Source organism: Saccostrea cucullata, unplaced genomic scaffold (genome assembly GCF_032062105.1).
Source record: "Saccostrea cucullata isolate Sc308-1 unplaced genomic scaffold, CSIRO_AGI_Scuc_v1 ctg1092, whole genome shotgun sequence".
Taxonomy (NCBI): Eukaryota; Metazoa; Mollusca; class Bivalvia; order Ostreida; family Ostreidae; genus Saccostrea; species Saccostrea cuccullata.
In genome coordinates, this window is record NW_026926803.1 from 76,104 (window position 1) to 102,618 (window position 26,515).

The following is a 26,515-nucleotide window of genomic DNA, read 5'->3' on the forward strand; positions in this document are numbered from 1 at the left end:
TATGTATGACAGTTAGAACAGTTACTCCTTGAATGAAATGACAAAGAAGTCCAGTTCTGGTTAACATGATAATAGGTCCATAATTACTCAGCACAATGTGAAGTAATCATACTCAGTCATGCCTCACCGCACCCAATAGAGAGGACAGTTAGCCAAACAATGGAATTACATGATTGCTCCAAATTGTCCAAACGCAGCAATGTATAAACTATCTCTGCTTTGGATTGTTTTTAAAAATCTACCTAGTATAAGTATTAATAGTCATTTAATTGCGATTTTTGTCTCTTTTTAATAAAAAGAAAAATAGTGAAAAGTTGCATTGAAATAGCTAAAAAAAAGCTACCTGAGGTAGGTAAATAAAGCTACGTAGGTAATTCTACCTACGTAGCTAAATCTAGTGATTGTACTGGACCTGTTTAACTATGTCTTAAATTGAAAAAAAGTGAACTCCCTTTTTATTTTTTTTTTTCGTCAAAAGACATTTGAACTATTGATATTAATAGTATCTTAATAGCTTGACAGATGGCAATATTATTTAATATATTATTTCAAAAGTTTGAAATCTAATTAAAATGCCTAAATCTTTTGTTGCCTTGTGATTTTGTTGTTAAAAAGACAGACACAGCACTGGTAAATGTAATAGGATAAAATCTGATGAATGTAATGTACAGTGGCAGTTTTCTTTTAAAAATGTACAAATAGAGTGTACGAGGGCTGTTCGAAAATTATTGAGACATTGTTTATATTTTGCTTTCTAATGAACGTCTTTCGGTGAAAATTGGTATATACGTTTGACATACACTAAAAATTAATAAGAGCAAGGTTTTACAAATATTAAATATTTTCTCTACAATGGTATATAAATATGTCAATAGTAGGGGTACCCGGAGCAGTCGCAGAATCAGATATTGAAAATATGTAACTTTGCTAGAATTATGATCAGAAATACGCAGATCATAAAAAAATTAAGCGCGGTAGAGAAATCTGCTAACAACGAAAAAATGGATTTTGACGTCAAGGGCGGAGCAGCCAGCATACCTAAAATTTTGTGTAGCGCAATGTAAAACTCTTTTCAAGACTGAACAACCTGCTAAAACAATAACAACGAGAATAAACTTATGTGTTAGGGTTTGTTATTTCATTGGTATACATTTTTTAACAATTATTTTAACTAGAGTAAAATTAAAAGATCTGGACGACCGTGAGTTATTACGTACAGTATTTATATCGTTACGGTATTTAACCCGCGTTGCATAAATTGGCACTGCATGATTCTAAGTCATCCTTTCCCAAAAATGAAAATTTTTGACTGGGGTAGCAACATCATACATTTTTAAAGCATAGTTTAAGAAAAGAGACAGTTTGATTTTTATAATATTATATAATAATATGCAATAACAAAGAAGGAAGAGTATTAAACGCTTCCCAATCGTTTCACATGCGAAACAATCTACTGCTAACGTAAGGTTAAATGACATTACGAGGCTGCTCCGGGTCGATAGATTCCTTCACCGAAACTTATCTAATTATCGTAGGAATTGGAAATTTTGCTTAAGTGTTTTATTCGTTCTTTATAAGATGTTGATGAATTTTCATGAAATTGTATCCGTCCTTTATGGAGTAAATGTAATTTTCTTAATAATTTCCGAACAGCCCTCGTATGATGTGTTTATGTCCCCATAGAATTAACTTGATTTGTTAGCAAATGGAATAAGTACTGCAATTTATGATTTAAGATGAATGTTAAATTTTATTATATATTTTAAATTTCAACACGAGAAATAATGAGATATTTTTCCCCGCTTGATTAGTACGAGTAGGGTCTTTGGTTTTCCCTGAGCAAATATTGATTATATAATATTCTACTTTAACTCAATACAATTACAAAACAAAAATATTTGCACAGTTCCTTGTTTACAGGAGACAAGAGTAGACTAAAAAAGTTTGCAGTAAACTTGACATCCAGTTTTGGACTTTAAAACTCCAGCAATACAAGTCCAACGGCTCTGTGGCTGCAGTCAAGGCAAGAAGTATGTACAAAGACTGAGCTGTTCCTCAAGAGTTGTGAACTAAAGTGTGCATCATGAAGTTTAGACCAGTATCCCCAATGATAACTAGCAGTCACTATGATGTTTCTTTAAGATCAGCCATATTCTTTAACAAAGAGATGAAAAATTCAATGCAAGTATTTAAGCTGTTGAAGACTCTGTCCGAATGATTTTTCTCATATTGGTACATATTGTAGAAGCTATTAGCATGATTAGGCTAATAAGTGAGATGTGCACAGAAATAATAGATGTACAACTATTACTTTTTAAATTTCAGAACACAAGTATATAGTTTTAAGAATTTTTGACACGTTTCATTTTTAGAAATTTTAAAAAAAAAAATCTTTGCTTGCTTTGAAAAAGAATTAAAAATGATTGTACATGTATTATGAATTCTGTGGAATCTTTTTAATCAAGTTAATTTGTGGGGTTCAGTGTTCATGGACAAAAAAAAATTGTTCATGGGTATGTAATTTTGTGGATTATAACTCATTGATAATGTAGATTCAATCAATATGTTAACAAAATCCATGGGCAAGAGAGATCATCAAATCCACGAACATTGGTTTCCAAGAATATTGTACCTGAATGCTCAAATTTAAGTACGAAAGGAATAAATATGTATAAATATTTAATACAATCTTTATTGTTTTATTTATTTGCAGCCATGAATAAAATAAGCAAAATCTTAACAGAGAAAAGTTCAAGCTTTGGAAAGATACTGTACATGTGCATAATTTGGCGTTTTCAAAATTTAGCGCAATCAATGGATATGGAGTTGTTGGCATAATCATGAATTCATGCTACAAATATTTGTGCCCCATATTCTATTTATAAATGAATTCTTAGTGGTATTTATAAACTACCACATCCTCGTTTGCTCAAAAGCAGCTAAAATATGAAGCCCGCTATGTTAAGTACATATACAGCAAATTCCTTTCAATGTCAATTTTTGTACAAATATTAAAATGTTAAGTCTGTGCATTCTCATTTCTCTTGCCAGGGATTGTTTGAGTACATCAGCTTCTTTTCTCATTCAGTTTTGGTGGAATCCCTTCAAATAAGAATGAGTAGCAATTAGTATAGAGTAAATAGCATTATCATGACTGTACTTCTTTTTGGTAAATTAAACTGTCTTTAAATATTTTTAATTTATAAATAAAATTGACTTACTTTTCAAATTAAAATGGAATCCTTACTATTGTAATTGCAAGTTTGTGAAAAGCCTGAAGATACTGCATACAAGATTATTGTATTTCTTCTATTAGAAAATTTTCCAAGCATGAGCATACCTAGTCTATGTGTGTACAGGCTGAATGTTGCCCCATATTTCCAGCAGAACATTTTCTCTGTGAATGTATAGGACTGCCAAACATCTCAACACTTTGTTGTAATACACCTAGTGATAATAAAAGGAAATACATTTTTTTAAAAATTAAAATTGGAAGCATTGAAGTATTGCTTAGGTGTAATTTATGAGTACTTTCTATTATTTAAAAAAACACAAATGCAATTACATACCAGTTCTTTTTTTTCCCTGGCAGCACTGACAATAGGATGGATGCCATTTCATGAATTAGATGGGGAAAAATAGAATTTCTATGTTACATGTACGATCCAGCCATAATAAAGCTCCCTGTAAGCTTTGACTTCTTATTTTACCTGCTGATCTCCTAAATAAAATACAATGAAAAAAATATATTCTTAAATAATTAAAAATTAATCCAATTTACTCAGTATAGGCTTTTATTTAGAAACAAATACACAGTCAGCCTGTAAGTGAGGTCTATCCATAGTCCTGATAATAAATTTCTTTTTTGAGAGTTCTGTAAAATTATATGTTTTTTGTATTTAGTTGTACAGTATCAGCTACTACATGCATATATTCCTTTTATTTATTTTTACATGCAGCAGGTTTTATTTAATTACTGAGTATATCTTTCCTACTTAATGAAATTGTATAAATGTAAACTAAGTTGTCGAGGGTCATATTATAGAAACACAAATACCGGTACTGTACAAAATGGACCTAGCAAATTATAACTTTAAAATATTTGTACTCATTTTTACCTTTATTATAACAAAGGTGTAATGCTCTAAGTATACATGTAGCTACTGACTATGAAAAAAATATGTACAGAACAAATAAATTTCACAATTATTCATATGCACTATAAAGTATAAGGGCACATATCAAATTATGTTTGTTTGTTGTCTAATGTCTCTCTTAAGAATTTTTTACTCATATGGAGACACCATCATTTGCTGATAGCGGACTGCAAATATACATATTCTCGGCACTCTGGGCTATTGAGCAGTGATGGATCTTTTTTGTGCGAACACCTACTGCAAAACAGGACCACAGTTTATACGATCTCATCTGTAGGACAGGCCCTGGGATCATGAAACATCTTAAGTTTAAGTCTAAATTTTTATGGTGTGCTGAAGTGTTGTAAAAGTCAAACAGTCAAACTCTGTCAAAAATACTGATAAATATTGCATCACCAATTTGCTGTTAACTGCCAATTTAGAGATTAAGTTGACAATTAATAAACATTTTACTGAGAATTGAAAATTTGACTTGAGTCTAAGTTTGTTTCATGATCCTTGGGTCGCAGTGGATTTGAACCTGCGACATTAGGTTCAGCTCTTAGCTTTGGCGACTGTAGACAAGGCAGACAGTCTAACCACTGCGAAATGTGGGCGACTTACGTCAAAGTAAAAGTACCAGTCTCAATTTGTTTTTAAATAAAAAAAAAACAAACAAACAATATGAGGCTGATCGGAAATCAGTTATCTTTATCCAATATCAATGAATGGTCATTTAATTATCTCTGTGTAGGATCTGGAGAGTCTTTTGGTGGGAGTTGAAATATGATGTTTGTGATTGTTTCAGTTTTGTTTATTATCATAATTTTTTTTTGTAATCTACTCAAATAAAATGAATGTTTAGTTTGTATTTGTATGGAACGCCATCACTGCCTTATAGCATACAATTATGCATTTATTATGTCAATTAATCATAACGTGATGTGAACATATCTTTACGTTATGTCAATCTTTTATGAGATGATGTAAAAATATCTTAACATCATGCCAATACTGCATTACATGAAGTAAATACATCCTTTCATTATGTCAGCACTTCATAACTTGAAGTAAAAAATTAATTATGTGAAGTGATAATGTGATAGGATTTTCGGGCTTGGACAATTTTTTTGGGCTTGTCAATTTTTTTCGGGCAAATTAATATTTTTTTTCTGGCTGACCTCCCCTTTCGAAAAAGATGCTACGTTACTGGAATTAGAAATTTTTTCAACCATTCTAGGGCCAGAATTCTATTACAAAAATCTACCAGTCCCTCATCTAAATCAATTGAATATGCCTTAGTTAGCATGCATGGGCACATATCAGTGGCGGATATGGAATCTTGAACAAGGAAGGGGGACAGTATATGGTTGGCATAGGCGTCGGAACCGGGGGGAGGGTGTTTAGCCCCCCCCCCCCCTTTCCACAGACACGTTGTAGTTTAGGTTAAAATAATGTGGAAGGTTGTGTTTTTTGGGAAAAAAATTGCTAGTGAAGTTCGAACCTACCCCCCCCCCCCCTCTTCTTTTTGCTTGTCAGGTTTTTTATGAAGGTATATCAAAAAAAATCCTTACACTTAGCCCCCCCCCCCCAACACTTTCAATTTGCTTCCGACGCCAATGGTTGGAGACCAAAGAGGAAAGCAGAGAAGCTCTCAGGCTTTATAGTTTTATAGAAAAAAAGTTTCAACTTAATTCAGCTAAACTTAATGTGAAACTAATGCAATGTCCTACAAAGTAAAACCAATAAATTTATTAATTAAAAAAAATTAAAAAGAAAAAGAAAAAAATTGCTTCACGACTCATAATATTTGATTTATTTAATCATCAGATTAAAGTAAACGCCATTGAATTTCGACGTGACTTTAATGCACAGTCGCAGTGTTAAGGCTTTGCACGTTTCAAGGTTGTCAGTCATTTGTCGCTTAAAGCTTTTATTAAAGATGACATTCCAAAATCGCTGAGAATTTCTTCTACGACAGTTTTCTCTCCCGCCAATTTTAGTGCTTTCGGAACACGGAAAATACGCTATGCTCATATAAAGGCCGAGGATACACGTGTTCGCATAACGTAAAATTTAGTGAATTGACATAATGTAGAAGAGTGCGCACAGTATGACATGAGCTTTTCACATAATATCATAAAGAATTGACATAATGTAATGAAAGGTTGACACAATGTAATTCTTGTTTAATTAAATTCATGAACAGTAAACATAACGAAATGCAAGTTGACAAATTATAATTGTAGAATGTGTAAATGTCATAAAGAGTTGGCATAATGTAAAGGAAAGTTGACACGATGCAAGGGTAGTGTGGGTTAATGTCATTTAATAGTTGACATAATGTAATGGAAGGTTGACATAATGCAATAGTAGTGTGGATTAATGTCATAAAGAGTTGATATAATGTAAAGGAAAGTTGACAAAATGCAATAGTAGTGTGGGTTAATGTCATAAAGAGTTGACATAATATAATGGAAAGTTGACATAATGCAATAGTAGTGTGGGTTAATGTCAAAAAGAGTTGACATAATGTAATGGAAGGTTGACATAGTGCAATAGTAGTGTGGGTTAATGTCATAAAGAGTTGACATAATGTAATAGAAGGTTGACACGATGCAAGGGTAGTGTGGGTTAATGTCATAAAGAGTTGACATAATGTAATGGAAGGTTGACACAATGCAATAGTAGTGTGGGTTAATGTCATAAAGAGTTAACATAATATAATGGAATGTTGACATAATGCAATAGTAGTTGTGGGTTAATGTCATAAAGAGTTGACATAATGTAATGGAAGTTTGACACAATGCAATAGTAGTGTGAGTAAATGTCATAAAGTGTTGACATAATATAATGGAAGGTTGACACAATGCAATAGTAGTGTGAGTAAATGTCATAAAGTGTTGACATAATGTAGTGGAAGGTTGACGCAATGCAATGTTGTGTTCTGCTATAAGGCAGTGACGGCGTTCCATATATTTGCCTTGCAATGAATATTACGTTGCACTTAATTACCCTGATGATGATTTGGGACGTTGCTCTTTTAAACAACAAAAACGAAATGCAACAGTATGTAACCAGTGTAGACCTACATAACCTAGCTGTGCGATGATTATCATGTCAAAAAGGAATAAATAACAAAATATAGCCATAAGCATTCGTATCATATACTAATTCCGTTTGAATCTAGTGTTTGTGTAAGTGGTAAAGATGATAATACATCTGACAATCTACAAAAAATGTCGATTGTAAACTAAATGCTTTGTCGTTGTACTATCTTCGTCATATAGGCATGTTACACTCGATAATTCTTAGAAAGTTTCCATAAATGTATATTATTTACAAACAATAATTACCCAAGATTCGGATAAATCTTTCTCCCGGTTGTGACAGCTCGATTAAAGATCGATTCAGCCCCTCCGTTTAGCTCCAAGTTCGAGAACACGTCCATTTGTTTACATTGTTACAAGCGCCGCGGTGATTAAAGCGTTTACGTAACCACCTCTAGTACACCAGCGACACCTGACGACATAAATTTGACGAATGAGTCCTATTAATATCCATGGACATAGCCAATAACTAAGAACTGTATAATACTCGTGCTTACATAAGCATTACACTGTATCATTTGCGGCATGGTCGTGTTAACAAGAAATATTTTACCTCAACCATATTTGCAATGTTGTAAGTTATGCTGTTAAAACGCTTAGCTTTTATATAAGAAACAAAATTAAATATATTATCAGCACTGTACCAGAACAGCACATGTTTTTGAAAATATGTACTGAAATGCAACAGCTTTGATAACTAAAAAAATGAATAGATACAAGGCGATGTATGAATTTTCATGTCAAATCATGTTAAAAAGATTTTTTGCAAAGAATGGTACACATGTTTTAAATATGCCATATTTTATCGCTCCCATATGCATGAAAGTTTCGAACGTTTCATCGCCTTTCTGTACTGATTTATCTCCATTTTCAATTGAAGTATCACCAGAAAAAAAGGAATCCATATTTGTATCAGAGAATTTAAACCGCACTGGTACATTGTACATGTGCAAATGTGCACAATACAAAAAGAAGCACATTTGCTTTGTGCATTGATACGTGGTTGGAAAGAGGAAATGAAATTAATTGTTATAAATCAAGTTATTTTTTAATATAGATTGCCCGAAAGAACATCCGGATCGTCAGATCACCACTGTAGTTGTAAATTCAACCAGTGTGGGCACCGTTCTGAAATATCAATGCATTATGTTCCCTCAAAGTAGTCTTGTCTCGACTTGCTTACCAAATGGAAACTGGACTTCACAATCTGACCAATGTAATCCATTACCAGGTAATTTCATATGTTTTATTTAATGAGATCACGCAAATTCAGAAACATCCACAATTATAACATTGTTAATGTAGGTGGAAAATAAAGTGCCATTCTTAAATGCTCGTTAAAGACCTGTTGTCTTAATTTGGCGAATATTATTGCATTTCATCAAAACTTTCCACAAAAGATTAAAAATAATTTTAACATCCTCCCGAGAAATTGAATTTTTAAATAGTTATTATAGTAGTTATCATAATGTCATTTAAAGCATGCTTCAACAGTGATACATCCTGCTGGGTCAGGTTCAATTTTGTCTACAACAGCTATTGCCGCTACTGTGGTGGAACTCAGTATGTGAAGAAGACGAACTACACATCAGCTCCATATGTTGGCATCATCCTTTGTTCATCTGCTTTAAAGTAATTTTTTTATTTAGAATCATTTTTTTTGCTTTAATAAGTATAAATGATAATGTAAAATTTAATACAGGTTTGAATCGCGATGATTGGATGGTTAGTACACTGTAGCTACATATTAAACCCTGACTATTATTTTTAAAGTACAGTGCATGCAGAACAAAACACTATTACAACTTTGGCGTCACCCCCCTCCCTTCCAAAAAAGATGCAAAAAATTATTCCGATATTAGACTTGTTATACGTGTCAAGTACTAGTATATAATACCGTGCCCTTTGATTCAGTGAAACCAGTACTTAATGTATAAACTCTGTGTCCATCTCCCTTTCTCTTTCATCTCTCCTCTCTTTCATTTATCAAAAGAGGGAGGAGAGAAGTTTATACACCAATGCTTCATTCATCAAGTTTATATGTATAGATATTTGTAAACATGTATATATAAAACGTTTGAATGACGAAGTAAAGAAAAAACAAACGTGCAATCAATTTATCTTTAATTTTGCTAAGTATCAACTGATGTCAATATAATTTTTTACAGCTATTACCAATACAAAATAATGCTGGGATCAGATATTACTAGTACATTCTATGACATCGTTGATCTGTCAGGAAATGGCCAAGATCATTGCGAGTTAGTAGGTGGAAGAGAGAGTTCATCAAATCCTTCTTATTGCTGGTTAAATTCCGGTATGAAAGGTATATATAAACAGTTTTCATTATTATATTCAAAATAAAAATAAATATTTCCATTTCTATTTGTTTTCTCTGTGATAAAAATTTAAAAGTTACTCCGTGTTTCATTGTAAAACATTTCCATAAAAATAATAAATTTATGTGAAATATCTAATGCTAGTATATATGAATTAACAAAATCCCAAAATGATACTAGATTCACAGCATCAAACTCTTAGGCATATAATAAGGATAATAAGATAAACATATATCGCCATGGCGATTGATTGATTGCATGCTGTTTATAACGTCCCTTTCGATAATTGAACACTCATATGAAGAGGTCAATTCAATTTCGCCAAACGATACGCCAGGAGCAAAGTAGGGCCAATGTGCTTGTAAATCTCGCGCGTCTGTGTCTTTGTGCGACGCTAAGGAGGACAAATATACACGTACATCTGATGAAGTTGTCTTTGTGTTTGATGTCAGTGGGTGCAGACTATTGAAATGTATACTTATTCTGATTGTTTCCTTTTTAAGGAAAACAATCTTCAAGATAAGGTATCAAATTAGAATATTTTTAATATCCAAAGAACCTGATGTAAGAAAACATGGTTATTATAACATGTATGTTTAGTTTATTACAGAAATGTTTCTGGACAGGAATTTTCTTTTGGTGATTTGAATGAAAACATTATCTATTTCATTGCCGATCGGTATGAATGCAAAGTTGTTTTACCGTTTTTACCGGAGCCAGGTATTTTCTTTAAATTTCCATTTTGTTCAGCTTATGCTTCTGCATAGATTGTAGAATCAATTGATTGATTAATTATTCAATATGATTCAGTGAACAACAGGTAATATCTTTCACCTGGACAAAGAATGTTCTACTTCCTTTATTTTTAAAGAGTGCTTTAACACCCCTGACTCCTGTTGGTACCGATACGACTTTGCTTTTGACCCTAAATGGAATGGTTGTCCCAATGGAGAACGGTATATCAAGAGAACAAATTACAGTTCAGAACTAATGGTGGGAATAATACGATGCTTCCAGGATAGGTGAGCTAATCATTACAGACATAAACTGTCAATTACCCTTATATCATTAGAATGTCACTCTTTAAAATATTTGGATAATTTCATTATTTTAAGAATAATTGCTGGGTTAGTGCAAAAATAACCATACGAGAGATTTTACAAGTTTAATACAAATACATGTATAATATTCAGAAACTCATATATGAATTTTAAACACGATGAAAATTAAAACAAATAGAACAATATGTTAGGATGTGACTTACGAACTGTTGTATTCTGTATAAATTGTAAGATATAAGAGAGGTTTAGCAAACCAACGTGTACGCGTACGTGTACGTGTAGCACCAGAAATATGTGCATTAAGTCATCAATTTTGCTATTGACGAATTTCTACATGTATCCTCTTATAAATCTTTAACTGCTGTTTATTTTTTAAAAAAAGTGTGTGCTTTCGAAAACCTGAATATTTAATTCAAATACTGATAAAAGAACTGAACGTCAGTAATTGAAAAAATACATCTAGATTTTCGAAACAGGCTTTGACCGATCAAAAATATAAGAAATCTGTACAATCTTTTTTTCATAAGTAAGTGCATATATTTATGAAAAACGGTCATACCTGTATTAAAATCATTGCTTTTACGGACGATTTTTAAATATAAACCACTTTTACATTTAAAAACTTACTAGTACAAGTACAGGTATACTTTGCTAAACAAGAACAAAATGTCAAAGTGTACGTGTAATTCTAACTTTTAGTTTACACGTACACGTACACGTGAGCCTGGTAACTTGCATTACATAGTCATTTCCCAAAATTCCTCTTTCAGATATCAAGTGTATTTAGGAGCCAATAAGACGGATTTATTTCTTAACATTGGGGACAATAGTGGTGGTGGTGAAGGTCTATGTGAACTTGTAAGGGGACTGCAAACAGAAGTTGTAACCGCAAACGACTCTGAGAGCGCACCGACTATGCAAGGTTGATTTTTGATTACACAAGGTTTCGTAAATGTACCCGGTATATTATGTATCAATTACATCTTTTAATTCAATAATTATTTGAGTTAATAATTCTTGCAATTTTACAGCTTGTATTTACACATAATGTTTGCAGCTCACAAAAAAGGATTCTATACTCAAGTCGTTTTCGATTTAAAAGAGTGCTCTTTTTTCCATAGAAAAAGGTTTTACAAAGTCGAATTACAGGCTTTACGTCACAGGATGTTACAGGATTAATTTAATACATGTATATACATGTAGGAATTAATTTTTAGATTCAATTATGAAATCATTTTTGGAAATATTTAATGTATATTTATGATTTTAATGGACAAAAAATGTAAATTTATTTCTGCCTTGTCTTTTCTTTTATCCTTCTTTTTTTATTTGATCAGGATATTGTCAATCTGAATTCAGTGAAGAATTTGTTATTAGTGAAATCGGTGGCAATACAGGATGTAAGAGTAGTTCTTGGTATCAATGTGGGGTGAGCCTTCCATCTGGTGAGAATAGATCATTTTTAAAATAACATTGAATAAGGGTTATATAATTGGAGCATATGCCTTAAATGAGTTTTATCATTTACTTCACAAATAAATTGGTATACATGTACATTGTATTAATCAAAAAACCAGATAGACATTAAAAGACTAAGAAGTTTATGAGTGAGAATTGGTTTAATGAAACCAAGACCTTTCTTATAGTTAACTAGACCTGTCTTCTCTTTTACCTGCTTTTTTGCTTACAATTTGTCCACGTAGTTTACAAATATGCATGTAAATTTACATACCGAAAGCAAGATTTTTTTTTTAAATTCAAGCATTTCTTCAGGCGTAAATTGTTTTATATCATAGCTGTATTTTAAATAAAACAATAAATATGAAGTTACTATAATCGAAGATATAAACAAATTACCTTTTTTATCATTCAAAAGGTTGGTACGAGTATAACATATCTGTTGTGGATAATGGTTGGAACGGTTGTTCTTCCGGTGTGTCGTACGTGCGGAACTCGACAATTGATTCCATGCCCTTTCTAGCTGCATTTGTCTGTAACAATTACGGAAATATGAGGTTTGATATACTTAATATTATTTGGTATGTTTTTCAATAGATTTATGTCCTATTATGCGCAATTGGAAAAAAGAATAAGGCGTGGCAAATTTATTCAATTATAATTTAAAAAACACACACAATAAATAGCCATTTGTATTAAATACTGCAAACAAATACTGTCTATGATATACAGGTATACTATACGTTTGGATAAATATATGTTGTATAAAGACATACTCATTGATTAAAAAGGGGAAAAATGATATCGAACATACTGGAAAAATTGACTTTATTAATAATATTCTGGTCTTATTCGTTGATAACTAGAAACCAAACTAAGGCTAAATAATAATATACAAAAGCAGTTAAATTAATGTAAAAGGGGAAGATAACGAAATTGATCTTTCTAATAAAATGATCTTTAAATAATATAATGCATATTTATCCATAATTGACAATGTTCGAATCCCAACATTCCAATTTAGCATACTTCCATGTATATTCAATTAATATGCATTTCCTCCCTTCATGTAATTTACCATTGTTAACCTCCTGAGCCCTCCATCTTATACATATTCATACATGACACAGAAACAATAAGTTATGTTGCACTCTGCCACCACTGTGACTTTATTAATAACCCAAATGTTAATTACATAAAATGATAAAATGATGTTAATCTCATTAAATGGTTATGTAATCATAACCTAATTACAATTTAATATACAATTATGAATATTTGATTATTTACCCCGATAATATTTCAATGAATATTAATTAATAATTCCCATTATTTTTCCCATTAATGATGTAAATGATTACATAATTTTAAAGCAACCTATACCTTGTGGTCTGAAACCGCAATACAGAAACAAATAAAATATGGATTTATTTATTAAAAAAGAAAGTTGGAGGGATGGAGGTGGATAAAATTCGTAGAAAAATTTCAATTGAGTTAATTGTCCGGCGTCCTGAAAGAAAGTGGCGACCCACGCTATCTCTTAAGAGACGTACCTTCAGTTTCCTGCAAAACGATTCTATTGGTTCTACAGTGTATCTATCAGCACTCACATAGTTTACCATATAAGAAGATGCTATTTAAATTAAGCTGGATTGTATCACAAGAGCGATAACTCCAGCATTTGAGAAAGAAATACATTATCAATATACATAAAGTATTTTGAGGAACCTTAAAATTCTTTTAAGGAGTGCATAGAACAAGAACCTTTCGAAATTCCAGGGATTGGATGAGCCTTAGGAGAAGTAAGCATTCCCTTTTGAGCGTTCACACTCGCTGCGAGCCTATCTATTGATCAGGCTGACAGAACTTTCCGTAGTCAATTCAGTATATGAACAATTTAAAAGACTAATAACTGATACGAAATAAGTCGGACAAAATACAACCAAATGATGGGTTATATTTGCTAACAATATCATAATAACGCCTATTTGACGAAATGCCATGTCAAGCTAGGTTGTTTAAAACCTGTAACATCAACTTATTGGTGAGTAGGCTGCCTCGTGAACGTGGCCAGATAAGGCTCTTAGGCTATTACATTCATAAGTTGAATAATAAAACATAAACATACATGTAATAAGCAGGAGAGTTTAGAATATTATTACATAAATAAGGAAAGTTGAAGATAGAAATGCAATCTTTGGAAATGCATTTTAATTGCCTGTTTAATCGGCCTTTATCGTAATTAATTATTTTCATTGTTTATATTCCTTTTTGAGCAGATTCAAACTCTTTGGAGGTTCAAGCCTATCAAGTACTTTCATGGAAATATTCCACCCAGCCTCCGAGGGAAATAACTGTGATTTAGTATATGGTTATCCTTACAATGAACTGCAATCTACATTGAAATATGCTTTTGACAGCTCTTCGCGATTAAGTACTGGAGTTCATTGCAACGGATATGGTTAGTATATAAAATAGAAAGAAGATACATAAGAAGCTCGGTTTTAGAGATCCATACTTAAAAGTCCATTTATATTGATATACAATCCTTTGGCAAAGCAGGAAGACCTAATTATCTTATAAGAAATGAAGTCCCTGTAGATTCACTTAACTTACACTAAAAGAAAAACAGTAGATTTACACGAAAGTGTTATTTGGAAAAATATATGATGATAGGTACATTTACATTTGCTTTTTTGTGATAATAAAAATATAAAAATTCCCTTTGCCTTCCATTTCCCTCTGGACTGTTTTTAATAGCATAAAAAAACATGCCAAAAATCATAAACCCTTAATATTTATGGGTTCTTGTGTAGCAAATAAAGATTTTACTTTGTAAAAGAAAAAAAAATCAAATAACTTCTTGATCCCAAATGCAAAGGAATCAATGTTAATGCTTTAAAGACAGTGTCAAACGTGAAAGTTTATCAAATCCCTAACTGATTTCGATCACTAAGTCGTACGCAACAAAGAATCAACTGTTCCTTATCTGCATTTAGGTTAAAAAACTAAAATACAAATAAAAAATAAACATGAATTATTTCATGGTTATTTCATAGTTTCCATCCTGTCAGGTCGGACACAATGGCAGTCCGGGAAATATACATGCATGTAAGTCAATAGGCATAGTCTAGGTACAGAATACATGCGTTTTTAAAATTATCGAAATTTAATGTCTACAATGCAGTACTCTATTTGAAATTAATTCAATCATTCTTAAAATGATAGAAGGGGGTCAATTGATAGCTTTATTTTGTGTATTTCTCCACTTTAATGAAACATGTGGAGATAACGAACAGTTTTCGAGATCAGAAGTTCATTTAACATTACAGAATGGAGCAGAACAAACAAAAACTTCCAAATTATCAGAATCTATTCATGCAAATTAAAGGATTTTGAACAAACCCTGATTCATATGAATACAAAAACAGGTCTGCTAACAAATGGGCGCAATTGGTATTCATAGGAATTAAAATACATGTATATTGTTAGAATATCTGGTCTTCAAAAACCTTATGGATATTGTCAATCAGAAACTCGAGTATCTCTTTAATATCAACTTCAGAGTATTTGTGTGTACAATCAAAATGTTTTAACAACATGATTTTGTTCACCAGCATACTGTTGTCTTTGGGAAATTCTACCAGAGTTAAATGTCACGAACTCCTTGTGGATAATTTAATTTTGAAAAAGCTCAAAATCAAAACTTTTCTATAATTAATACTTTCTTGATGTCTAAAATAATTTTCTCTTAAGTGCAGAGAGGGTCTTATTAATATCATACTCTTTATGTTCTGTCTTTAAAGGTTAAAATGCAGATTCTTTTAAATTTACCTCCTGTGTAAAACTAACTTTAGCTTGTTTTTTTGTAGGTTTTTATCGATATGGTACTAATGGAATCTTTTATAGTGGATGTCTGCCTAATACGTGGTATTCTTGGTACTTTTACTTGTATACTGAATGTGGAATTCAGGTACCTTAAGCCATGGAAATGAAAGAAAAAAAAAACATCGAGTTTAGACCCAGAATCTGTCATCTTTTAAATCAATTATAAAAATTAACAAGAAATGGGAATCATATATAAATACTCATTTTAAATTTATTAGTATAAATGACAATGTCTTTATTAGTTTTATACTAATAACAATCCAAAAAACATTACTCAAAAGACTATATAAATATACAACACATACTTAGTAATAAATACAAGATCTTTGCATATGCGATATGACTGACGTCACAATAGCCGTATCAGCCCTGCAGGGCTGATATGGATTTGCGGGGTTGATTTAGGTTATCAGCCCTGCAAGGCTGATACGAATCAAAATATCAGACCCCTAGTAAATTAAACTTCAAAAACAGTACTCTTGATCATTGGGGGTTACATAATTCTCTTAATTTTAACTTTTTAAATGTAATGATTATCTAACTGATAAATAATAGATTATTTTAAAATTACGAATTGAGGATATTTGAAATAGAAGTACATGCAGAAAAAACCCGAAACTGTATGAGACAATAGACTGTTTACATTTTAAGAAGTTTGTGCATGATTATTTACCTATTTTCTTCTCAGCTTAATGTGTTCTGTATTTTATTACTAAGTATGTAATAAATATATTAAAACATACCCTTTTCCACATCACACCCTGTATCAGCCCTCGACCAATATCAGCCCTCGGGCCTTCGGCCCTCTGGCTGATATTGGTGTCTATATATCCTTGATATTTTTCTTTTTACATTTTCATTGAGTCAATTGTTTATGTATCCTTTGCATTGAATAAAATAGATAAAGATGTAAAAAAATTATGAAAATGATTACTTAATTTGAGTTTTCTCAACTGGTATCTTAGCTATTGGCAAAAATACAAATTGCTTCCGAAAATGATATAAAAATGTCAATAGGTTTCAAGCTCATAAAATGTGTGAAATAATAATATTATATCTAAAAATAAAAAAAAAACAGTAATGTGTTATCAATGTTTACTACGCAAGTGAGTGTAGGCTTTGTATAGATGTATCTATGCGAATGAGCTAATAAAGTGCAAAAGTTCATTATCTTTTATTCAGCGAAAATTTAAATATATACAAGGAATGTTTTTAACTTTTGTCTGAATTATTAATGTGTAAATCACACAAACTTGTTAACTAGGCATATTTTATAAACGTTAACGCTTCCTTGAAAAATATACCTACGTGCAAGTGTGTGTGATTTACTCACCTAATAATGCACACAAATTTAAAAGCGTTCCCCATACGTATATTTTATATGTTAAAACCACCAAAATGATACTCAATATTTGAATTTATTGCTGACTTCTATAATTATATTTTATCAACGTTTCGGTAGTCTCATTGTGAAATAACTTTAGCGTGTTTCTCTGTGCATGATTGCACGCGTGAGTATATACGAAAACTGTACTCAATCTATTTAACAGTTGTCTAAATAGAAAAACACTACAGATGAATGAATATATTTTCATTGTTTCTGGGTACCCTTAGCATCTTAAAGCAAGCGTAGATTATAACTTTATATTATGACGTCATTGTTCCTTTTCATTCAAGGCAGTACAACACACCATAAAAACATCGCCGACCAGAGGATATATCCTACTTAGTTTTTATAATTTTTACCAAAGATTTTTTCATTGAAGTTTAGGAACTTACAAAAGTTACCTAACAGAAAATTAGGGTACCTTACCAGGCATTAGGACAAGATACCACTGAGTGATATTTCTTATTTATCCCATATGGGTAATCATCTGAATAACCTATATCGCAACTTTTGATGTACCTATACTTAAAAACATACTGAAAACAAGCAAATTCAAAGAATTGTGGTCCCCAGCTTTCAGTGTCTTTGTGGGTGAAATGTTATTTTTAATGACATAATGTGTCAACATGTCAGATATGAAAGCCCTATTTCTTCTCAATGAAAAGTTATACATGTAAGGAAGTGAATCTGATAACCCCGTATTGCAAAATAGCGAAGATTAAACTTTTCTTAAAAGCAAATTAAATATATATTGGTAGTCTCTTATGAAAGGCCTTGCCACAAGTATTATAAGCAAATTAAATATATATTGGTAGTTTCTTATGAAAGGTCTTGCCAAATGTCTTGCATACGTGAAGTATGAAAGCCCTTGCACGAACCGTTGAAAAGTTATGGCCAAGGTTAAAATTTTTAAAAAGTAGGTCAAAATCCAAGGTCAAGGTCAAAGTTCTTTATATCCAATGAAAGGTCTTGCCACAAGTAATACATATGTGAAGTATGAAAGCCCTTGCCCAAACCATGCAAACATTATGACCAAGATTAAAGTTTTCAAAAAGTAGGTCAAACTCCAAGGTCAAGGTCAAAGGCCAAATGTGTTGTTATTCAATGAAAGGTCTTCTCACAAGGATTACATATGTAAAGTATGAAAGCCTGAGCCCTTACCGTTCAAAAGTTATGGCAAAAGTTAAAGTGTTCTCAAAAGTACAGAAATCTCCAAGGTCAATAGGTCAAAGTTGTTGGTATCCCATGAAAGGGCTTGCCACAAAGAATATATATGTGAAATATGAAAGCCCTATTATCTACTCTTCAAAAGTTATGGCCAAAGTAAAACGTTTGGAAATTTTGTGTAAAAGTGGGTCAAACGCCAAGTTTAAGGGCAGAGGGTCAAGTTTGTTGGTGCCCAAAGAAAGGTTTTGTCACTAGAAATACATATGTGAAATATGAAAGTCATAGCTCCACTTAATCAAAAGTTATGCGCAAGGTTAAAGTTTTTGTGACGGACAGACAGACTGACTGACAGACTGACAGACCAGCAGACGAATGTGATTTAATGTCCCCTCGCTTTTGCGAAAGCAGGGGACAACAATGTAGAAATCACAAGAGAGTGACAAATATGCATTATTTTTATATAATATCAAGAAATACAAAAGATATATTTGAGTAACGTTTCGTTTGAGTTTAAGAATAAATAACACAAAAATTTTAATGAAATCGGCAATGTTTCTCATAGATTTTATTTACATTTAAATTGGTGATCTGAATAATGTTAACCAAGTATAGTGGGGGAAAATAATAGGAGTTTGATAAATTGTGCAAAATTTTGTATGGAATGATAAAGAAAGCAAAAGAAAGTCTAATATTTAAGCACCATGGAAAACGTACGATTTCTTCATATTATATGTATTTACCATTTATGTGCTTTCCAATTAAAATCAATCAAAAAAATATATATATCAATCCATGCATCAATTTTTTTTTGTTTGTGTTCAGTACACTTTAAGCAAAGTTATATTTATCCGAACACGATAAAAAATGACTATGCTGGTCTAAAGATCTAAAAAAAAAAATAGATTTAGATAATTTTATTTTCATTCAAAACTAGTGCTAATTGTAACGGGGACCGTTACAGATGTTCCCCAAACGCTCCACAACTCCCTTTTGGTGCCATATTCCCTGGAAGCTTCATTAAATAAGACAAACTCGATGCATTTGAGACTTAAAAACGTTTACCCAGAAGTGTACAAAGTTCATTCAAATTTTAGCATTGCACGCGTGCGCATGTGAATGCATGTGCGTAATGACCATATCATCTTGTCTACACAATCTATATATTTTAATATACTTAATATTAAAGTATTTAATCAAAAAGTATTAAAAAGATACGCTCATTCAAGTGTTTTTTTGATTTTGCTCATTTCACGTGCACGCACGTGCATACATGGGCATGGTGGCCATACCTTCTTGTAGATGTCAGTTACATCTATCTATGTTCTAAATCCCACCCCGTTTGGTTGAAAACCAAGGGAGTTATAGCTGTTTAAAGTTTCAGCCAATCAGATTGCAGCGCACATACATGCGCGTGTATGCATGTGCATGGTGACCATATTTTCTTGTAGTAGTCCAGTATATCTATCTATGTTCCAAATCCCATCCTGTTTGGTTGAAAATCAAGGGAGTTATAGCTATTTAAAGTTTCGGCCAATCAGATTGCAGCGCACGTGCATGCACGTGTTTTCATGATAATTGCTATATATCATGTTGTAGGATATCCTAATGCATGGCTATTTTCAAAATTTCAAAGGATTTCGTCGAAAAACAAGAAAGATATTGAGTCTTTAGTTTCAGCCAATCAGAGCAAAGCGCACGTGCATGCGCGTGAGATCTTGCTATTTTGACCATGTCATATTGTCTATGCTACTAATATATCCTTATATTATAAGTTTCAAAGCATTTCATCAAAAATTTAAAAAGTTACGCCTATATCAATTAAATCGGTCATTACACATGTTGCACGTGCACGCTCTTGCAAGCACGTGCGTGCAAAATGACCTTCGTTCCGCAAATCTACATAACATGCCTACTGACCCTAAAAACATTTGACCTTAGTCGGATGTATAGTTTACGAGATCATTCCCGGACAAAAAAGTACCCAGGAAGAAGAAGAAAAATAACTAGAGCAAAGCTCGTTGCAAAGCAACGGGTAGGTCTTCCGTCCTGTTTGACCGGAAGTAGTTTTCATTTTTAACGAATATGAGAAATAACGCCCCAAAATTGGTTGAATCCTCAAAATCTATGTTAATTTAATGCAAAAATAAGCAATTTTTTGCTACTTCCGGTTTGACCGGAAGTGACGACGAGGCACGGAAAATTTATTTTTATGTTCCTAGTGACATAAGATACCCAAAAACTTGTCAAGAATTACCAAAATACGCGTTTTCCGACTACTTCCGGTTTGGCCGTTAGTGACGTCGTCGGACGTATTTTGACGACGCCCTTAGATTAAGCTTGAAATTTTGAACAACTTTGCTTCTTTGATGTATTACAAATTCTCAACACTTTTTGAGATATAAAGGAAAAACTTATGGCCCCTTCAGTCCCTTAATTTTAGGGGCCAGCCCTTTTTTCGAGATATCATTTGAAAGATCTTGGAATTCTACACTTCTTTTGTTCTATATGTTTTAACAAAATATTTCAAAGTAAAAAGATATTATAGAAAAGGTGATAAAAAATTTGAAATTCGCGATAGGACAATTTTCGGGCCATAGCGAGCGCCGACGCGCGGCACTTCCGATAAAAATGAAATTCATTTTGCACATCTATAGACTTAGGACTAACATACCTGAAATTTTCACGTTTCTATCTTAAGCCAGTATTTAGAACGTTCGCGGACAACCTGACCCTTCAAAAATCATAAAATCAACAATATTTCCGGACCGGAAGTGACGTCATCAAAACGGAAAGAAGTGAATCAAGTTCAAGTAATGTTACATGAGTCCTGAAAGTTTCATGGAAATCCATCGAGCCGTTTTCGAGAAATCGCGTGCACAAAATCGGTAAGAAAAAAAAGAATAATAATAGGTAAGAAAAAAAGTGAAAAAGAAACCGAAGAATAACAAGAAGGTCTTCCGCTGAAGACGGAAGACCTTAATAATAATAATAATAAGAAACAGAGTCAAAACAATATGTTCCCCAACTTCGTTTGGGGAACATAATTACCCCAAGCTTACATTCTAATAAGTTTCAAATTCTCATTTAATTGAAAAATCAAATAACTTTTTGACCTTTCATAAACAAATACATCAATAATTATTCTAAAGGTTTTCACGATTCATAAAGGCATAAACACTGATTATCCATAACATTGACGTCCAAGCATTATCTTCATTAGATATATTTTTTTTATTATTTATTGTTGAATTTTTAAGATCGAACACTGTTCTTTCTCTTCATTTTGAAACTGAGAAAATCAACACAGTTTCCTTTCAGCTTTGTTAGTGGAGTTTATTTTTATCCCCCGCTTTCATTAAAGTGGGGGATAATACTTTTGGTCTGATATACCACTTTCCGTCTAGCGGTCTGTCTATCTTTATCAGTTTCTTTTCCACACGTTTCCTCGAAAAAGATTTGAGTTTTTACAATGAAATTTTATGTAACAACTCCCTGTGGCCAATGAAAGATCCCTCTTAATTTTCAGTTTAAAATGTCAAAGGTCAAGGTCACAAATCTATAAGTTCTGTCTGTATTAAAACTTTTCGTGAAAGAGACTGTTGATATTCTTGTTTCATCTACTTGTTTGTCAATAATGTACCTCAGTCTAAATCGGCTGAGATATAAACTTTATATGCAGTTGATTAAGGCATATTGCTGCATAAGTAAGGAAGGTTGACGATTGTAAAGTTAAAGTCATGACGTAGAAAGAAAGTAAAATCTGAAATGTATGTCTATGAAATGCAGTCACTTTACAGTTGAATATTTTTGTGAGTGGAAAGTTGTAATGGACGTATGATAGCTGCTGGAAGTGACAGAGGATTCTATACGTTATTCCGTGAGACGACATTATGAGGATGATGCTTGTTTTCCATTTGCAGGTCTGTTATTCAATTGTTTAAATTAATACAAATTATAGATCTAGACCACCTTACATAAAGAAGTAATTGTTAATAGTTATTATAAACATTTGACAGTTATTTTGATATATTTGAAAGTGTGTATAGTAAGGCGAGGAATGTTTTTGAAAACTTTTGCAGTTTTCTGTTGTTTAATCATTCCAGTTATGTAACCAGAATTTTTTTTCATTTTATACGCAATCTGTTAGATAGGTAAAATACATTAAAGCGCATTGAAGTGGCTAAATATTCCGTTTGTTTGGAACATTTGAGCTATCTTTAGAATGTTGAATGTCATGTAAGGACATGTCAATTTCTATAGAAAGGAAAATTGTTCGAATACCCGCGGAACAGGTATTCCACAAATATAATAGCCAATCATATTAACAGTCTCCATAAATACCGAGTAAAGACGTTTCCGACGGATACATGCAATATGGGTACTCCTGTAAACACAATAAATTCATATTACATGTATTTAAATATATTTGTTGCAATACGTGTTTTACAGAAACATGGGCCCCTAACGCTCTCTCTTCTAGCATTTTGATATCTCTATTTCAGTGTATCTTATGTTAAAAGTGGCAAAGAATGGGGTCCGAAAGCATTACGACGAATATTTCTATCTCGTTTTTAACGAAAAGGGTTTGTCATAATGTAACAATTGACATTCGATAAGAAACACCCAAACTTTCCATTAAAATGAAAATTTTTCCACTTCAATGCGCTTCATTGAATGTTTACATTGAGGTGGGGGGTGTCTTTAATTTAGTTTCAGTACTCCACATTTAGAAATAGTTGTGTGTATTTGTTATTGCCATTTTAAACGAATATATTGTGTTGCCTTATGTCAGGAACTGGAAATAAAATATTCACTAGCAATTTTTTTTCTCTCAAATTTGCTTACCCCCTTCATCGTTGAATGAGTATTATACTGATATTTTGTTGTTTAAACATTAAATAAACCAATCTTTCTCCTTTGGATGTGACCAAAAGAAAATTAAAAAGAGATCCTATCGTCTAAGTAGAATTTTAAATTCATTTAAGATACTGTTGAATAATAAGCAAAAAAGTACTTCGGAATTTCGACAAAGTATTTCTTTTCAAAGTAGAAAGCAAAAAAAAAAAAAAAAATTATGAAAACTATATGAATGTAAAATCGCTTCAATGGAATTTTGAGCTTGATAACTATTTATTGTCTCCATATTTTAATTTTTCATAGATGGTATTCCTTCGGAGAAAGCCCCTTTCCTACTGCTGTTCAGCTCTTAACCAATCATTATTAAAACAGTATCTTAATTAAATTCCTCATCCATTAATAGCCTCTCAGCTAGTATTTCTCATAAAAATATCAGTTCAGTATCCTGTGGCACAACAAAAAAATACTGTTCTTGTCATGATCATATCAGAAAAGAGAGTAAACTGGCAGTAAAGTGCTACTTACACACGTTTCTCTTCATTTCCTTTCTCAGTATAGGATCAGACATTCTTTCTCGGTGTTAATTAGTGCTAATGTACCCCAGCTTTATATTGGATCATTAGTGATTCTATTGAGTTATTGAGTTGTGTTTCTATAAAAATCCGATAATCATATAAATCTATTATATCCTTTATTTGAAATATTGAAATAAATAAGGGGGAAAATGCATCTGGTTTGTATTGCTTTTTCGTTACAAAGTGGCCAACTTCAAATATGCATAGTAGTGAAAACGAGTCAAAGATATCATACATATTTTAGAATCACATAGATGTAATAATGTTGATATGAAAAAGAAAGACCTGGAACGACGTGTTCAAGTTTGAGGCTCATTAATATTGAAATATGTGTATGTTTAATTACACAAGGAAATTTTTCTATACTTAATCAATGTCCCCAGAATTAGTTAACATGTAATACATGTACGGATTGCTACGTGCTAATGCTATATTTTCCTTCTTCATTAAAAAACAATAAAATTTCCAATTGAAATATTTCCTGAAAGTTAAAAATCAATAAACATTTGACAAGACGAAAATTTCTATGTATGGAAAAATGCTGATTCTATAGAAAGTAAGACTAGATTCTGTACAAAAATGAGGATATACCTACTTTGTTCTAACAGTGCATCCCTTACTCTACTGTTTCTTACCTCTTCCGTTTATGCGTCTACGACATCTACAGAAGATTCAAAATGTGGCTTGTAAGATATTTATCATTTACAGAAAAACATTTCACTTAATGAATTAATTATGAATGTATTATGTATTATAATGGACTATCTTCACATGTTTAAGAAAATTATGTTAATTTTTATTCATAATAAGCAGTACTTCCCGTGATTCGTGTTGTGATGGTTATCAATGGGAGAACAACAGGAAAAGATGTATTCGTAAGTTTTATTTCATTTTCGCTACAATTGTCTTTATCTTAATATTTGAAGTATATTTCATTGTCTTAGTTTTGAGTAACTTGGAAAATGAATGCTCAGGACACAGTGATATATAGGAATGAATGAGAGAGAATCTGATACTTTATTTTACCTAACACTGATATGTATTTTTTCTCTTTTATATTATGTAAATTAAAATTCAGCAGCTTTATACATGTAGAGATAAAACATATACATGTATACGTGAAATTCATCCAGTCATGAATTCAGTGCAAACTTGTAGCAAAGTCTTACAAAATATGAAGAATGTATTGATCAAAAACCTATCCCTTACTTAGCCGCAGGTAACCTTACTTAACTGTGTATATAATATTATATATTCAGAAAGAAAAGTTTTTATTTAATTTTTCATTTTCAGTTTCAGGAGAATGTCCCTCTGGCTTCTTTGGTACACATTGTGAGCGTCCTTGTAGGTACCCAAACTACGGAAAAGATTGTCAAAGGGAGTGCGTCTGTCACAAAAAACTTTGCAATCATACAACAGGATGCGTGAATCCAGGTGATATTTAACTTTTTAGTTGTTTTGGTGAATTTGAATTTTTAATTAAAGAAATTCTTAATCAAAAGTATTGATGTTATTCTCTTGCTTTATATTCCAATAAGATACTAAATTTTTATTCTTTATATCTGAGACAAAATGTTCTTGGTCCTAGGAAAACGCTTATGCTATTTCACTACTTTCAACTGGACATGGTACATTTTTTAATCTCTCCCTAGATTTAACAATTGAAGTCAATACAACATCTGGTAATGTTGACAATTCAACTGAATTGCAGGAAGAATCCAACTTAAAGATTCTGTTCATTTCTTCAAATATCACCAATTCCCAATGGAAAGAAAAAAGTATAATAAAAATACATTTTCATATCAAATGCATTTACCAGTTAATTTCAGCTTCTTTCAATATGCAATGATTCATAAACAATTGAAATTACAAACTTACGATTTTAAATGTATATACATGTATGTATTTGCAGATTTTTTGTCAATGTGGACAGCCATAGATATAAAGCACAAATTCATGCTGATCGGTGTGATTGTCTTTGCAGTCTTGTTCCTTGCTATCATCTGTATTTACTTAAAGAGAAATTCTAATAAACGTGCAAGTGTGCACTACTATCATTGTAAGAAAGCTCAGGGGTCAGAGCAAAGACATTCTAATGAAACATTAGATCTGTGAACAAATAAATAATGAAAACTGCATTTATGAGTTATCTTTAGATTTTCAGCAAAATTACATCACATGACGAGAATAAACATAGCCTAGCCCATTTGTTTCTCTCTCTCTCTCTCTCTCTCTCTCCCAGGCTCTCCCAGACATTTTATCAGTGAGTTTACGTTAAGATGTACATGTATGACAGAAGGTGAAAGATGAAAATACAAGGATGTTATTGGTATGTTGCTACGATCAAATATTCTACTTTCCAATTAAATATAACAAAATAGTAAGTACTATATAATGTAGACTTCAGAAATAACGATTTCTGAAAATCTATATTTAAAGATCAATTTGGGGTCGTAGAAATTAATTGAAACCCACAAAAGCTTAATACAGCCAAAATCTTGTCGTTTCTTAGTGGTATAAATACATGTAGTTATTAG

The 26,515-nt window shown here is 32.0% G+C and overlaps 1 protein-coding gene across 1 annotated transcript; it reads left to right on the forward strand.

Moving 5' to 3' along the window:
* The first annotated feature begins 15,188 nt into the window (after positions 1-15,188).
* On the forward strand, positions 15,189-26,183 carry LOC134272678 (uncharacterized). The gene is made up of 6 exons (XM_062754879.1): positions 15,189-15,215; positions 22,388-22,470; positions 24,792-24,853; positions 25,272-25,412; positions 25,631-25,756; positions 25,891-26,183. Exons 1-6 carry the CDS (start codon positions 15,189-15,191, stop codon positions 26,091-26,093), a joined length of 642 nt encoding a protein of 213 aa, XP_062610863.1. The 3' UTR covers positions 26,094-26,183.
* The last annotated feature ends 332 nt before the right edge of the window (positions 26,184-26,515 follow it).